This window comes from Cryptomeria japonica, chromosome 9, assembly GCF_030272615.1.
Source record: "Cryptomeria japonica chromosome 9, Sugi_1.0, whole genome shotgun sequence".
NCBI classification, from domain to species: domain Eukaryota; kingdom Viridiplantae; phylum Streptophyta; class Pinopsida; order Cupressales; family Cupressaceae; genus Cryptomeria; species Cryptomeria japonica.
The window spans coordinates 597,518,615-597,536,427 of record NC_081413.1 but is presented as its reverse complement, the minus strand read 5'-3'; the positions used below and the strand labels follow the sequence as shown (position 1 = coordinate 597,536,427).

Here is a 17,813-nt window from a genome sequence, read left to right as displayed (position 1 = left end):
TACAAATTTCTTTATTACTGCAAATTTGTTTTTGAACGGACAATTCACAAATTTGGACCAGTTGTGAACTCCATCACGAATCCACCCTTTAGGAAGAGCTGGGTTTTTGTCCAACCCTTCTGGCAAACTTCTGAAGGTTTCCACATTAGAAATCAGCATCATACAAATCAATTCATATCAAAGACCATAAACCATGTCTTACTACAGCCCGATGAACATCCTTATAAAGACCTCCAGACACTTTCTAGAAGATTAGGCCAACTCAGCTAGAGAACTTTATTTAATAAAGTTATTTATTTTAATATTTATTATTTTCACTTTATTTTTAATTAAATTAATTAATTAAAGTTATCCCTTGAAATAATATTAATTTTTGGACAACTTAATTAACTAATTTAATTAAGTCACTATATTAAAAAATTGGGGACATTACACAGTTAATTAATTTAAAGAATCTTTTATATTGTTTATCAATGGTAATCCAAAGGGTACATTTTTGGGGGTTAAGATTGAAGAACAGTATAAGTGTCACAGTTCCACTTGCCCTTACCATTCCACGGTGCTAAATTCAAATGCCTTCTAGATGCATGATAAGGCGTGAAAGTAAAAATAATATATTATCTAATATTGGTCTCATATATATAGTCTACTCGCATCGACTTGGGGACAGGGTCATGTACATGACAAGCAGATTTATGATCAATTTTTCACCGTTGTGGTCCAGACCCTTGGAGACACTTTCTGAGACATTCGATTCAGTCGATTTTTTATCACCCGGGAGAATTATCTACCAGTTACAGATGCCATTTACAACATTCAGCCCAATTCGATCTCCGGGATACATGCTGGTGTCTTTGACCTAGAGGCTGAGGGCAAGAATGTGAAGATGAACAAGGCTTGGCGTTTATTCAGAAAGCAAATAAACAACAACATGGAGGAACTTGGGTCCTATTTGAATAATAATGTAGATCTGTTCTCTCGGGTCCAAATAGTTAGGATGTACAAAGTGCATGCACGGATTAGATTCATCCTGCACAAATACATGTAATGAACATATATGTAATCTGTTTTTAAAATTAATATAGGGAGCCTACCCCCTTTGGTAGGACTTGCCCAAAAAAAAAATGTGAGTATCCTCGAAACAATGTAAGTAAAATAAAATAACTCTCAAGTAAATACACCTATTTATCTATTGTTTATATAATATATAGATATGTAACTATATTATTCTATTTCTTATATATATGTTTGTAGCAATACAACTAAAGATATGGGGGTAGACCCACGGTGTGATAATGAAGTCGTGGCAGTGTTAATATTGCCACAAAGGTTCTAACCCCACAGAGGACAGAAAGAGAAGGATGAAGAGGAGGACGACGTAAAAAAAGAGGACGTGAAGAAGGACATGTAGGAGGAAGGAGGATGACGTGTAGGTAAGCATGTAAGAGGAAGGATGTGCCTTAATGTCGGGGATGAGGTCCCCCGTTTCTGGCCTCAACTAGAGCAAGGGCCAGGCTAAAAATCCTTGCGCTTCACCAATCGAAGAAAAAAAAAACTAAAGATATGTATATAATCTTTTATATATTGTATCTTAAGTGAGTATGTGATGTCCCCAAACTGAACCTCACTAAATATTGTTGATATTGAGAAAGCTCCTTGTATTATCTTTATAAATAATATGAATAAATAATAGTGGATGATCTAAGACCAAAGTTATAAGTATGAGGTCTTGCAAGCATCCAAGTTTATATGGTCTACACACAAACAATAGACAATCAATCAAGGGAGGCACATAAAGACTATCATCATAATCAGAAGTCAGATATTGTAACATTACCATTGATTAAGACCCGAGATGATAATATTGGTGACTGTCAATGAATAGTTTTGATCAGCAATAATCAAGTCCATACAGACAAGTTTAATTAGACTATCAAGGAAGTGATTCAATAGTCGACAAATGGAATTGAACTGAGGGATTGAAGTGGCCAGCCGATTCATCAAAATGTTATACATGATGAACGTTGAATCTGTGGTAATCAAATATGATTGATAGTTAAATAACCATTGCCCTGAACCAATAATGATGAACTCAGTAAAGTTAAATAAACCGATGATTAAAGAAATTATAAGAAGTGACCGTGGAGCCTTTTGGAGTCGGGAATTCCACAGTAAGGGTACTAGCAAACAGAAACACCCAGCACCAACGATGACATTGTGGCACTAACTGTAGCAATCTGAATGATTGCAAATAGCAGCGACTTAAGGATTAGGTGCGGACGATGTCATCGAACATTAAGAATCACGACAATCACATTTATCGGAGGAAACAATGGACCCATAAACAAAGACAAGCATATGGAAGAAGATAGCATTGAGTCAGTATCTCCTCTGCACACTGAGATCGTACATTAATGGCGTAAAAGACTCTCAAGCAAAGGATACTTCCGATAGAATTCGTAGACACCAAGCATCGTGTTCCATAGGCGTCATTAAGCCACGGAAGACCAAATAATATTATGTATCAATTATGCTGCCAAGAAATGATGATAAATAAATTAAGAGAATTGATATCGGTAATCAACATAAACTTATCGATTATCCTTCACCGTCAATGAGAAAAGAATCACCGATATTTACTCATCCCCGATAATCCTATGGACAAACAGTACAGTATAAGTCTCTCATTATTCTGTGCCATAATTCCTTGTTAGATGACAGTCCATGATCTGCAATAATATAGGAGTCAGCGATCATTACAATAAACTATAATCCAAATAGCGATGTTTATAAGAAAATAACAAATCAGCGATTAATATCAACGTGATGTGATTAGAGGGATTAGAAGATGAAGAAACCATTATTCATAAGGCAACGATAATGATAAATATATGCTATTAGTCCAGGCTCAACTAATAATCATTAAGTGTGGATCATCGACTTCCATCTAAATGATGATACTGATCATGGTTAAGGGAATAGAATAATCATCAGCACTTTGAAGAGATATGATTTGTGTGAAGTGTCACGATTAGAAGATGCATTCCTTGATAGCCAAGCAATGTGACCATCCCATCATGCAAGCTACATAAGGGAGTTGGAATTCATTCCAGCAAGGGGAAGAGGGTTTTGTTTTACTGGTATCAATTTTGGATCGCTCCTTGTGAGAAATTGTCCTTGGTCACACTATCAGCTGCATAAAGAACAAAGTCACCAATCAAAGAAGATCGGAGATATATGTTCTTATTTCATAAGAAAGCGCTCAATAAGAGTAGCAGATCAAATCAGCACTGTTACTCAGTTACAGGTAGTAACATCTTGGTTTTTAAATTAGTTCTCTTTTAGTAGAGCAGGAGTTATGATACGAATGAACTACTCTCAAGTACATAAATTGGTAAACTTATCAAGATAGTTCTTTCTTTCAAGAAACTATCCTTAGCATTATGAGTTAAAAATTATAGCAAAATGTCTTCAACATTAATGAAATTATATTAATAAATATAGTACAATTCTCACTTTAAGTTAGAAATGTTGTTTCAGGTCTAAATAAAGGAAATTCCCGAATGGGAACATTACAGAGGAAAATAACTATTTAACTAAATAAAATAGTTCTAAAGTAGAATAAATAAATAAAACAAGTAAATAATATAACCTGAACCTCTAAATATAATTTCTCTATGAACAAATAACTTTTAAATAAATCAAAATGTTCTAAAGTAAAATTAAAAACTCTTAAATAAATAATGCTTAAATTATGAAAACCTAATATACATATATTTATCATTTTTCTCAAAGTTTGTAATAGGAAAAAAATGTAAGATGAAAACCTAATATATATTTTACTATTATGTGGATATAATCGTTCTTTTACAAATTTTTTAAAAGCTAAATGCAACGCACTTGCCTTTTCTAGTTCTTTCCTACTTCTGCAATTTTGCTTTTTCAAATTAATCTTAACAATCTTCTGCCTTCCTTTTTTCAATTTTATTTGATTTCATTTCTTGTTTTTTAAATTTTGCATATTTAGATGTCAATTTGCATTATTACTTTTACTATGTCGGCTATACTTTAATGGTGTTAGTTATCCCCATTCATTTAAAAATTAACTTAGTTATATTAATTTAAAATTTAAACACACTCGTGACATAAGGCACTTTAATGCCACTTAAATCACTTTTTTACAGCTAATGCAAAACCACTGAACTCCTACTATTTGCAAATATAATTATTTGGTTAAAATAGAAAATAAATTTTAATGTTCCATGTAGGACATTGTGATTTTCAATCTCATGTAGAGTAGAGGATTCATCTAGATAAGGAGGTCCAAATCTGCAATGCCGGCACATCTTCATCATGATGATAGATCACAGAATGTAATCCCAAATGTGCAATGAGTGTGATTTGAAAAATCAATACATGTTTGTTTGCTTTCACATAAGTCTATCCAAAAGCATTTGTTTGAGCATTTTAGATTATGGAAATCTCAAATCTCTTGGTATATAAGATTATTTGGTGACTGCTATACATCAACAAGAAGCCATAATACAAAAAAAAATAAATGAATTCCAAGCAAGATTCATCAAGATCAACAAGGATAGCATCATCATCGCTCAATTGTTGCCAACTAAACAAGCAAAGAGGGCCAAACCTCCTCCTCAAACATATAATATCTAAAGCTTTTGATCATAGCAATTAGCACTTCATTTTAGAAATCATACAAAATCAGTTTTCCTGACGACCACATGGATTTGATGAATCACTGCCCTTGCATTCTCAACAGATGCTCCAAGATCCCATTTACCATAAGCTTAAAGATTAAGATAAGAAGCACTGAAATTGTTTGTTTTAATGGTATAGAAGATTGCCATTAGATGGACCCTGACTTCATGAATTGTGGGCAACCTCTCACATGTAGCATCCACACATCTACACATTGTTACCATTTATCGTCATACCCCACAAGTAAATAATCTTCATCAAATTTTATCACAAAGATGCACACTGATTGGTTAAATAGTCTACCATTTCAGCTACTGTATCACGAAATGTATTTTCAAATTTATTCACATTCTCCACAGAAGGGACTGTCAATAGTTCTGGTGCTAATGAAGCCATTACAAGGAAACCTCACAATTTATTAGGTATTGGACAGGGTGTTTCAATTTTTGAATACGGGGATAATTATAATACCATTTAGGTAAATATTTTCAACTGAGTTGGAAATGAATTTGCCAGTCCTCAATCATTGATAGATCTAGAACTGCTTAGCCCACAGTAGACAGACAACAACTTTATGAAATTGTGGGCATATCTCTCAAGTGTAGAATTTATGCATCAACAAATTGTTTGTAATATACCCTTTTTGATATAGGATTTAATAATAAATAACAATAATAAATTAAAATATAATAAATAAAATATAATATATAATATAATTAAAATATAAAAGTAAAAATCAAATATAATATAATTAAAATTTAATTAAGTTTAATGTATGGTCAAAAGGCATGAAATGAAGAGCTGTGACTCCCTCAAACATGAGATATTAAAGGAAGATCATTTCATTTGAAGGACATCCTTGGATCATACTGAATCAATCATCAACTGGTAATGAAGGAAGCAATCAATCAATTTGAAAATAACTTATTATTCTCAAAGGCAGCAATGAAAGGAGATGACCCGATTCAAGTGAAGGGTGGTGACTCATTTCTTATGAAGGGCGGTGACTCTTTCAATAAATGGATATAAAGGACACAACTATTCAATCGATCAATTGGGAGTAGAACATTATGTGACTTTGCCGGTAAATTAAATGTGTTCAAGAATAGTGATGGTGTGAGAAAGGGCGTGATTCTTCCACATACACACATATGGAGTCATTCCAAGCAAACATCGATACATCATAACTCATTAATGCATCAAGAAATCAAGCAATCTATCAATAAGCAAATATCAAATCAAGCAATCTATCAATCAACAAAGTAGACAAACAAGCAAATAAACCATCATCAATCATCAATTCAACTTGGAATCTTACAATCAATTCAGAATATCATTTTGAGAGCAGCAATTTAGAAACAAAATCAGGAATAAATATAATTCAAAGACAACAATTCAACTAGAAATCACTTATAAACAGTGTTCCACGGAAATGCGTTTCCCCTTCCCAGGCCCAAGTCCCCCCGTCCCCGAAACTCGTCCCCAAAACTTTTTCCCTTTGTCCCCCCATCCCTGAAGCCCGTCCCCGCGTCCCCCCGTCTCCCCGTCCCCAGCATCCGTGGAACACTGCTTATAAAACATTCAAATATTATCCAAGATTGGCATTGTCAATCCATCAAGAAATATTAATCAGCAATCAAATACATCAAGTTATCAGTTTTGAGTTGTAGGTAGTATTTGCCAATCAGAAGGACAAAATCCCTTCCCAACTCACAGGGTGGGCTAAGGGTTGGAAGGACAGGGTCTTTCCATGCACTTGACAAACTAGGGATGGGGTCGTTGGTATTGTCACTGTTGAGTTAGGGACAGGGTCCCTTAATTCAGCAGATTAGCAAAGTATCTCTAGAGAATTCACGATTTGATCAACTTTGGGCATTGTTCTATGCTTTATTGACCTGAATATATATCATAAATCTGTAATCTTTGATAAAACTATTTTCATATTTTGAGTGAATATTAAAGAATATACCAAAAGGGGACATTACATTGTTACTGTTTATTGTCAAACCCCACAAAGTCTATAATCTTCATTAAAGTTTAACTCTATCACAAAGCTTCACACTGAATTGGTTAAATAAGCGACTACTTGAGCAACTGTATGACAAAATGGATATTCATATTTATTCAGATTATCCAAGAGAGGGACTGTTAGTAGTCCTGGTGATAATGAAGCCATTACAAGGAAACCTCACAATTTATTACGTATTGGAGAATGCATTTCAAATTTTGGATGCAAAGAATAAATACAGTTAAAGTAAGTATTTCCAAAAGAGTTAGAAATGGAATTGCCAACACCCTGATAACTGATATTTCTAGAAATGATACACCTACAGTACAGCTCAGTCACCATTTCACAGCCTGACAATGCTAAGATTTCAATTCCATCCATTTTCCTGGTAACTAGGAAATGAGATGTGAATCATAAACAAAATCAATAAAAGGAAACAATATTAAACCCAAACTAACCACCCCTAACTCAACCTGCCTCCTCCTAAACCTTCACAATCACATGACAAAAGAAGCAAAAAACTACAATTTCATCCCTACACCTAACTGCCCCCTAACCTAAGCCACCTCCCTCTTAACATTAAAAAAATACACAACAAAAAAGGAAAAACTAACAAAAATTTGATTCCATTCCTACAGCAAACCTACCTCGCTACTACTGCTGCAAACCCCTCAAGGCTCAATACTGCTACTGCACCCCATCACAACATGACTAGTTCTTGATATGATACTTATATATATAAACATGGATATTTTGGGATCTGTCTTCAAGGTAATTCTTGTAGATAAATCCCTTGTGGCCATCAAGAAATTGAGGTGTGGTATCCATGATCAAGGAGAGAATCAGTTCCATGCAAAGGCAAGCATGGTGGAGATTATACATGTAACTTGGTTCAACCGCAGGGATTTAACTTCAGAGAGTTCCAGCAGAATGCTTATGTACAAATACATGCCCAATAGCTCACTCAACAGGTTTCTTTTCTCCAGTACTAAAAGCCCATGAGATGAATCAAAGGTGCTGCTGGACTGGCACATGCACTTCCAGATTGCATTAGAAATGGCACTACAAATTCATTCTCTACATTATAACTTATAAGTGCATTGATTGCATCATCCACTGCAATATTAAACCAGAGAATATCCTTCTGCTATTTCTAATTTATAAACTTTCATATTTTAGGTTTTAGGATGTTAGTTAATATTTATAATTTAGTAAACATATGTTTTAAATTTTAGGTTTTTGAATAATATTATAATTTTATAAACTTCAAATAATATTTACTTTGGATTTTAAATTGATGTTTTTAAATTTATTTTAATTTTAAGAACTTTGCAATTTCATATTTAATAGTTTTAATTTATTTAAATTTTAGATTTAGACACTGATTTTAATTTTGCAAAGATGAGGCAGAGACATAGCAGAAATAGATCTGTTGCCTACATTTTCTTCAGTTTGTAGTTGCAGACTTTAACCTGTTTAATTTGTTGCATGTGCACATTGATAACAAATGCTTAGACATCGAATTTTGTTAATTTGTATCTCAACTCATGTAAATTATTAATTCAGATCTGATATTTCATAATATGATTATATAATGATTATAGTAAATGTAAAATGCCTTGTAATATGAATATTTAAAATTTTCTATATATTTAAATTTACCCTATTTTTTAATCATTGTCCCATAAAAAATGGCATCCCATCCCCTACTGTATCAGAAACATGTCTCCCTGTTTCCTGCTGTCTCCATCCCACAAAATTGATGGAATATTGGAAAATAAATAAACACACAACACAAATGTATGTATGTATGTATGTGCACATGCTATAAAAATGTACAATATATAGACATGCGTGCATGCATATATGTAAGTACTTGTGTGTATACATCATATATGTGTATGTGAGCATGTGAACACACGTGTGTATACATATATACATATATCCATACACATAAAATGAAAGGGTAAAATTTGCTTTCGGGTCTATCGAGTCAAACACAAACTTGATGTGTGAAACCCCTCCATGTATGTCTACAAGAAAATTTCTTTCAATTTAACTTCATATATTGGTATCTAACCTTGTGAGTTCATGACCAAGGTAGAGAGAAAAAAACCTTTCCAATCCACACGCACGCGCGCACGCACACGTGTGTGTATCTAGTGAAACACCAATGCCTTATACAATAGCATGACAACTACCTAAAATCACACAAGCAACTGTAACAGAGGCCAAAAAAAAAATAGCGTAATCCACAGGGCCACTGCTCAGCAAAATAAGTTCATTGGCACTGAAGATACTGGTCCTTGGACCAAACAATAGTCACTAAATGCAGACCTTGGTAAGTTTGCACTTTCACAATTTGATCATTAATAAAAATTTAAAAAGTGTGCTTCATAAATTAATACCTAGGATTCATACCAAATGCATCTTACAGTAACAAGATGTTCACATGCATGTGTTAAGAGCCAATACCGTAAAACTGACTAATAAAAAATGAGAAAACTAAAAAACACATTGAAATAGAGTATCTCCTTTAAATAAACAACCCTAAATAAGTACAAATGTGATTTTAATCAATATATGAAGTAGTAAAATGGTAGGCTTCACACATAACTCTAACTTAACAGTAAAATAGAAAAAAAAAAAATTAATAGAACAGTTTTCGTTGCCTCTAGCCTCTGATAGAAAAACAAATAGTACCTACGATTAATAAAAGAGGCAGTGCGCAGATGTTAAATCAATCTTATGATATGAAGCTAAATTATTTTCTTGATAATACTATTTGCTGCAAGTAATTTACACAGCCAAAAAAAGTGCTTTCATGAATAAACTCAAAAGAAAGGTGGTTACCACTCATTATTTGGTGCTTGTTCACCATCATTGTTGAATGTCATTCTCCCATCAACACTGTTTCTTTCAAAGCTTGATTGGCCAACTTTATGAGAAACATCTGATGAGTTTAAAAAAGATGAAGAGTCTATACCAGAATGCACCGACCCCATATGTTTACTTAGACCTGTAATCCATGCTGGCAAGTCTTGTACATTTGGCAATGAAGAAGTGTCTGAAGCAGCAACTGTGTTTGTCTTGTTTGCACCTCTAACTTTAGAACTCCTTTTTTTGTGTTTCTTCGATCCTTTGAGCTCAGAAATGTCATTGTCATCCTGTGCAGATTGGGCAACAGAATCAGAGTGTGGCAAAGACAAATCCAGCTCATCAACATTTGATGAATGAAATGGTTCTTTTTTGACAAATTCATCCAAAGACATTTGATCATATCCACCATATACAGGTGTAGCAACACACATCTGCATCTCAGATGATGACTTACAGGCAGCATAATTAGATCCATCCGATGCCTCTTTGCCACCAACCCTCTCTTCATGGGTTTCATAAAGTGATTTGGACTGCATCATATAACCCATACCTGTGGGAGTAAACGTCGCTTGGGATTGAGTGGGACTAATACCATCTATAGCCAAATCTTTGAGAACCTCAGACACCTCTTCAGTTGTATAATTTTTGGAGAGTTGACCCGAAATTCTATATGCGGAATCAAAAACAGGACCAGACATATCTGTTGAATCAACCTCAGACAAAACGCGCTGTCTTTGCTCTGGATCATTAGAAATCCCATTTCCAGGAACTAGAGATGTGGACCCAGAATGAAGAGAAAACTGTTGAAGAAAAGAATCATCCTGTAACTGTCCTCTATGTAAATTGGCATTGTGTGAATTAGTAAAGGACCTTATAGAATGGTTCTCCTTAGAGCCTTCCTTGGATTGCCAGTTTGCACTTCCTAGCTGCAACTTATGACCTTGATTCTCAATATTAAAATCTAAAGCCTGTCCTTGTTGCATAAAATAACCAGTTCCCTGAAAGGCAACATCAGAAGCATGTGTGTTAGAGGGTTGCTCCCAGCCTCTACTTGTCGCCTCTGGTTGTAAGGCTTGAAAATGCATTGGAAGAGATCGAGAATTGTTGAGATTATTTTTGGACAGAAATTGTTCATCCTGTCCCGCCAGGGATGTACCATACAACCGTTCTTGCATTCTTAATTCTTGAAGTTGTTGCTTGAGAGAGTGTGCAAAATCCATGTTCATTACAGACAAATCTGTTGGCCTTTCAAATGATAAGAAGTTGGGATCAAGCATACCATGCAATCTACCATCAACAGAACGCTCATGATGTTCAACCCGCTCAAATGGATAATTGGATTTTGTATCTGCATTCAATGCTAAAGAATGTGAAGGTTGAAAATTTGGAAATTGTGAATGTTGCTGTTGTGTGCTCAACATCCGCTGATGTGGTTGGTGTAGATCAAAGGGTTGCAGATTAGATGCTTGTGTCTGCACAAATTCACCAGACTCATCAACAGCCCAAACTCCACTAACACGTCTTTCATCCATATATTGTCGTTGGGATGCCAAAGAAAGTTGGTGAGATTGTAACTCCTGTCTTCTCTGATGAAAAAGTTGCTCCAGTGAAAGGTTTCTTTCCATTGTAATATTTGGTCTAAGCACAGACTGCTGATGCAGCTGGGAGTCAGGCCTCAGGCCTTCCTGTCGTAATAGAAGTTGATCAATTAAACCACTTTGAGATGGATGAATGTGATTTTGTTCATAGCTGGGATCATATATCTGAGAAAGTAAATGATCTGAGGATGTCTGATGAGATTGTCGTTGATGCTGCAAAAACATATGAGGATGTGGTAGTTGTGCATGGGTGTGATGTTGCTGCTGAAGCAGCTGCTGCTGTGGCTGCATTTGTACAGGGTTATGGGCTTGTTGCTGAAGCTGTTGGAGCTGAAGCCTAGAGATTGGATCCAATGCCATTGCAGATTGAGGCAGTGTAGGGCCAACAAGCTGCTTATGTGATGGAAGCAAAGATGGTTGCAGCACTGATGGGTGCTGCAATAGTATATTTTCAATGCTGTGTCCTAAACCTGAATTTGCAATTTGATTGTGCAACGCCACTCCTGGTTGCAATTGAAGCTGTCCTGGTGACAGCCCCTGATGCTTTTGATGTTGCTGCTGTTCCTGTTGTAAGTGGTGATGAAATAAAAGCTCAGCTTGTTCCATCTGTTGCATATTCTGATCAAATTGTGGCAAATGATGTGCATCCCTCTGCAACATCTCAGACCAAGCCCTATCAGTTGGAACATAAGAGCTAACACTAAATGACGGTTCCTTAGAAGAACGAAATAAGTCCTGTCGCTGATTGTTAGTAAAAGATTGCACTTTTGGTGTCATGGGAATTGCATTGCCAGTAACAGAACTACTGACCATTGAATCTGAAAAACCAGCTCTTAAATTAAGAAACTGATCATCCTCCTGTCCAGACCAAATTGAACCAAGAGCTTCTGCTACAGATTGCATAGAAAGCTGCTTATCATTTGCCTCATTCCGGGGGAAGGCAGGCACCCTGTGCGTCTCAATATTTGAAATAGGTTCTCCAACAACGCTTCCACCACCATGTCGTGTCATTCTCGCTAAACTTCCTGCAGAGCATAAAAAACAATTATTAGATTTGTTGCATTGTATTAAATGCAAAAGATGAACACGTATCTCCTGGGTAATGATTAACTTTATACTCTTTAAATCATTGTTTTGACAGAAATTAGTTACCCTCTCTGCCCTCCATTGCAGATGCCAAATGGGACTGTTTTTCTAGATCAAATATATTGTGTAAGTTGCTTTTCAGAGTGTCAGGAATATATCCACCCAAAACAGTAGCATCCTGTTCTGGAAAATTAGACTGCCCTGAAAAACTGGATAACAATTTGTCCTGGTTATAATTAAAAACTGGGTTCTTGTTAGCATTATCAAACCCAACTTCTGAAGATGAGACACCTTGCCCACTTCTCAAAGACATTTTATTTGAGTTTCCTGAATCCTTCATAGAACCAAAACCATCAACTGCACGGGTTTTTTGTCTCAAGTGTGGCATAACCTCTCCAAGGGCCTGAAATGGTGTTCCTTCAGAAGCATCAGCAAAACACACCAGTAAATCTGTACCAAAAAAACCTTGCTCAAACCATGAAATTATGTCTATGCCTAGAAAAGGTCCCTGAATTTCTCCTTGAGGATCCTTATAAAAAAGAGTTAGCTCCTCTGGAGATAAACCTTGTTCTCCTAAACTAATATCCTTCTTTTTGAGCTCTTCCTCCTCCAAATCACATCCATCAAATACTTTGTCATCAAAAAGCCCACTTGCATCAACCGGTAGACTAACTCTCTCTGAAGTTAAATGAATATCTCTCACAGGTGTTTCCTCAATTGAAAAAGTCCCTGAAGAAAGATTTGAAACATTTTCAGGCCCTTTTCTGCCTTTGCTTTCTAATCTTGTATGATTAACATCTGCTCTTTTGCTTTCCCCAACAGAAGGGTATTCAGATGTTTCTTCATTTGATTTTGCAGCTCCAACTTCATGAGAAGATGTTTCTGACACAAATGTTTCGACCCCGCTGTCATGCAAACTGAAAACTTTATCTGCTCCTGTCCAATGAGCAGTCAAAAGATTTAACATTTTATCAGCACTATATTCATTGGATCTTTGTAAGTCCAAATCATTATTTTCAACAAAATTCCTGCAAAATTAAAATGTACTCAATATATAAAAACTACCTCTGAAATCTTCTCTTGTCTCTTTAGAAATAACTGAATCTGTAAGTTCCGACTCATCTAAGTCAGGAAGCTCAACTTGGCACAACTTTAACAGCGAATCAGTAACAACCTGAGGATCTGCAGCACAATCAAAAGAGGCTTGCTTGTTGCTATCAACCAATATATCCTCCGGTAACCCTGGACACACAATATTAATTAAGTCATACTGTAGCCATGTAAATAATTACAAACATTAAAAGACATACAAACAAAAAAATATTGCATCCATACCATTGCCCCCACGATAGTCCCTGCCAATTATATTGCTAGATCTACCAGAAACTGCTTCACAGCTTGTGATTTTTCCCTTGCGAATATCATCCAAAATAGCCTGAACAACAAATGAGCAGAAACCTATCAAAATTGTTGTGCTCAACCATTGAATAGCAATTCTAGGCAGTCCCCAATTTCTTTGAATTTTTACCCAAAAAAATTCATATTCAATATGTAAATCCCCTTGTTTCAAATCTTAAATTTTATTTTTAGAAAAATCCTTTAGTTATATAGGTACCATCCCTGTAGGCAATGTAGAACTCTAAACACTAAGTCCTCAAACTTTCCAAAAGTGAAAAATAACAAACCAAACCAGAAACGAGAAGTTCACCTGCTCTTCTGTTTCAGGTGGAATAAACGCTAATGGCTCAACATGATCAGATGATGTTATCCCAGAAACTTCAACAAATCCATTGGGAATACCAAGGGAGGGTGAAAATACTTTAAGGTCCCTGTATATGTCAAGGAGTTTGCCTCGTGGATAGCAAAAGCCATCTGTCACTATAGAAGCACCAATGGGAGATTTCACGGGTAGATTACTAGCACTGGAGTTTGAACGACCTCTACCAAATACAAATCCAGAACCTCTCCCTCCTGAACTTTTGCGCGAGTTATCACGCGAGTTATCCAAACGGAATCGAGGTTTCCAGGCAGGTACCTTCTCTGAGTCACGATCACTAACTAGGCGACTGGTGGAAAAAGAAGCCTGTCTATCATGACCATCTTCCTTGTCCGTCTCACCACGTTTCTCTCGGCGCACATCTTTTTCATTATCTTCGGGTCCCCACACTGTAGACCATTTTTTGTCGCGACTGCCAGCATCTTGCCACCGGTCTGATAAATTTTTACTTTCTGCTGCTTCCCTCAGTGAAGAATTTTCAGATCGACGATCATTTTTCCACATTTCAGTTTCTCTATCACCATCCTTTCTACGATCTCTTCTGGCCACTGCACTACTTTCTCTCTCCTCTTCGCGCCAACGGCGCCCACCATCATTTTCGACAGTGGTAGTTCGCCTCCAATCTTTCTTATCAAGGGGTCCGTCTCCTCGCCAATGCTCTTTTAGATTGGCATCAGAGCTTCCACTCTGATTCAAGCTGTTTGGAGTTCGGGCTTCCTGAAACTAATTTGACAAAAAAATAATATAGCGAGAAGCAAATAAAAGAAAAATACAACTGCATGCTAATCCAATGACATTCAGAGTGCTAAAAAAAAATCAAAACTCATAGAAATGTGTGCTGTTTTCATCTAGATTCTAGTTAACTGACCATCCAATCTTAAAGATAAGCAACACAAATCTTAGAAAATACTGGATATGTTGCTACTCTACCTTGCTCTCAGCAGTCTTTGGATGCAACCACTGGGGAGACAGGGGGATAACATTTTCGGACCCAGGAAAATCTGCAATAGAAGCGAAAAATCAAAACACAAGAAATATGTCCACCAATCTATTTCATATAAGTTTCCATGTAAATGTATTCTGATTTCAACATCATAAAACAAACAAGGAAGCTTAAACATTCCCTATACATACCTTTAGTCTCCATATCAAAGGAGTCCACCAGCAATCCAGAGGGATCTAGCAAACTATTGCGACCATCTAAAATTAGGCAGAGAGAAAAAAATCAGAACTTACCGTTAAAAATACCCCTTTCACTGTTTATAGCACACAATTTTCAAAAAGACTAGATCTCATAGAGCAATCCAAAGATGTGAATAAAAGGAATGGTTAGACTTGGCGAAGGAACCCCAAAGGTTGGCCACGGCTTCAAATTTTATGCATTGGATACTCTAATGCAACTCAGAATGGCAACTGCAAAAGGAGACAAATTTCCATATCTCCAGTGGCTGCCGTGGAGGGTGGTGAAAGTTTGCCGCACCAACTACTAAAGTCCTATTGCCAAGTGACCATCTGAAGCAGAGGTGAAAATTCTCATAGAACCATCCCACCGCAAAGAGCCCCTAAATTTACTAAGCATTGCCTGCTGAGAAAAAATCTCGAACCTAATTTCCCAAAAATCAATAATAAGCATAAAGCATGGGTTACAGTTTTAAAGAGTTAGACGGAGACTTAATTTACATAACACTTGGTGTTTTTAACAACTTGAAGTGGATTGCCAACAAGGTACTAAAATGAAAACACTCAAAAATTTCTAGGTCATATATATTTACTACATGTTGCCGTTCTATCCATTCCCTCGCTCCAATTTAGTCAACTCAAAAGTAAAAAGAATGTAGAATACAAATCGTCACATCTTTGTACTCCATGCCGAGCCACCAAGTGTTAATTTATAGCATACAGCTACAGAAAACCTCATTGAAAGCATTCTACTGTTTTAGTCACTCACGGGTTAAAAAAAGTAGGGCATAAATCGCATTTAGCCCTTCATATAAATTGTGCAGTGGACAATTTTTCCTTGAATTTAAAAGATATAGAAAAACCCTTTTTAGGAACTCGCGGCATAATTAGGTTCACAATGCAAAAAGTCCTCACACCTCGGGGGGTCAAATATAATAAAGATAATAAACAACTCGGCTAGAATGCTCTCGACGACATTTCTCAGTTCAAAACTTACTAGGGTTTGAACAACGAGAATAAAGGCTAATTATGCAGAACAAGTTTTTCCAAACAAATTTTCATGCTTAACGATCTGAACGCAGATCGCGAAAATTTACAACCGTGCGCAAATTAAACCAAAAGACGAGGCGGGAACGGATCATCTACAGTGAATAAGTAAACTATCAAACACAGAAAAAAAAAAACGAAAAAATGAAACAAAGGGCTTAGCGTGAAAAATACCTCTGTTGTTCCGGATTTCTTGTAGAAGATCACGCTTGTCGTCAGCCATTTTTACTCGAAGAAAAAAAGTGAGTAAGGGTTTATTACTGCAAACTACGCGTTTCTGTTTTGCTTTGTGTGAGATGTAATTACCTCGGCGCGTGGAACAAAAGGCAAATTCAGGCTACTGGTGATGGAGGGGCGAATACAGCCATGGCCCCGACCAAAATAAACTCGAGATATATGTAAAAGGAAAATTGCGATGAAATCAGAGCAGGAATGAGAAGCTAATAACCATGGTCGATCGAGATTGTGCGGAGAATAGCAATCGCAGGGTTGAGAGGCTTGTTCTGTCAGGGCAAAGGGAGGGTTTGTAAACTTCACGATATACCTACTCGTTCGATACTCGTTTAGGGAAACATCAAGATCAAGACGAGCCAACGGATGTCAACATACAAATGTGGAGCCCTCTCTAGACAATGCATCACTCAATTTATATGATTGTATTTTGCTTGCTGCACAAATAAATGTTTCGAGATAAATTTGAATGTTGCAAGGAACACTTAGGCTCCAAAAGTTTTGTTACAGTAATTAGAATACTTAATTAGTATATAATTATAGTCTTTTTGGGAGTTGGTTTAATTAACTTAATCATGATTTATTAATAATTTTTTTAGTACAAGACTTTTTGGTGTCTTATTATTATATGGCATTCATTCACATTTGTATAAATATCTAGGCTAATTAAACACTTTCTTTCTTTTTTTTTTGACACGAGGTATCCTCGCAATCCAACTCTTGACTCTACTAGCAACCTGCCTACCAAGTGCATCAGGTGAAATCCAAGCCTCGGGGTCAAATCCGAGACCAATGGGGAGAAACCCCACGACCCAAGCCAATTTTGCTACCTATGAGAGCTTAATTAAACACATTTTAATTAAGTATATGTTATTTATTTAGATTTATTATTTCCTGTCATATCTAAAATTACCGCGGAAGGCAGCACATTAAACAATGATTAAATAATTTTTTAAACGGCCAAACAATATTTACGATTGTGTCAATATTTTTGCCCGTTACTTGCTTTCATTAGATAAACTGCTCAATTTTTAGGGCAAATATTGTGTGAATGTTTTTTGTTACTAGATGATTAGCATTTAAGAAGGCTCCCTAGATTGTCAAAGCATTTGCAGATGGTACAAGGCAAGAGAAGGCATGAGTATTAAGGTGTGGTATTAGATTGTCAAGAACAAAATCGCGAGCTCCAATGAGTCTGGTAGATACATGCATTGTGGACCGAGAAACACTAACAATTTGCATGTTTCAAAGTGAGAAATGTGCAGCATTAAATTAAAAATAAAGCATC

At 36.0% G+C, this 17,813-nt stretch overlaps 1 protein-coding gene across 7 annotated transcripts in view; it reads right to left on the bottom strand.

The window, feature by feature from the left end:
* The window catches only part of LOC131074490 (protein ESSENTIAL FOR POTEXVIRUS ACCUMULATION 1), a 32,357-nt gene extending 15,432 nt beyond the window's left edge, over positions 1-16,925 (bottom strand). For 5 of the 7 annotated variants that reach the window (XM_058011116.2, XM_058011118.2, XM_058011115.2 and 2 more), the window contains exons 1-8: positions 16,469-16,923; positions 15,203-15,268; positions 14,999-15,069; positions 14,000-14,791; positions 13,627-13,726; positions 13,357-13,533; positions 12,358-13,227; positions 9,581-12,230 (exon numbers count right to left, since the gene is read on the bottom strand). In XM_058011116.2, the coding sequence (XP_057867099.2) occupies positions 9,581-12,230; positions 12,358-13,227; positions 13,357-13,533; positions 13,627-13,726; positions 14,000-14,791; positions 14,999-15,069; positions 15,203-15,268; positions 16,469-16,517 (4,775 nt within the window). In that variant the 5' untranslated portion in view covers positions 16,518-16,923. Of the gene's footprint in view, positions 1-9,580; positions 12,231-12,357; positions 13,228-13,356; positions 13,534-13,626; positions 13,727-13,999; positions 14,792-14,998; positions 15,070-15,202; positions 15,269-16,468 lie in introns of those variants that run through there. The other 2 variants (XM_058011119.2, XR_009113068.2) reach the window with 2 other exon arrangements.
* Positions 16,926-17,813: the final 888 nt, after the last annotated feature.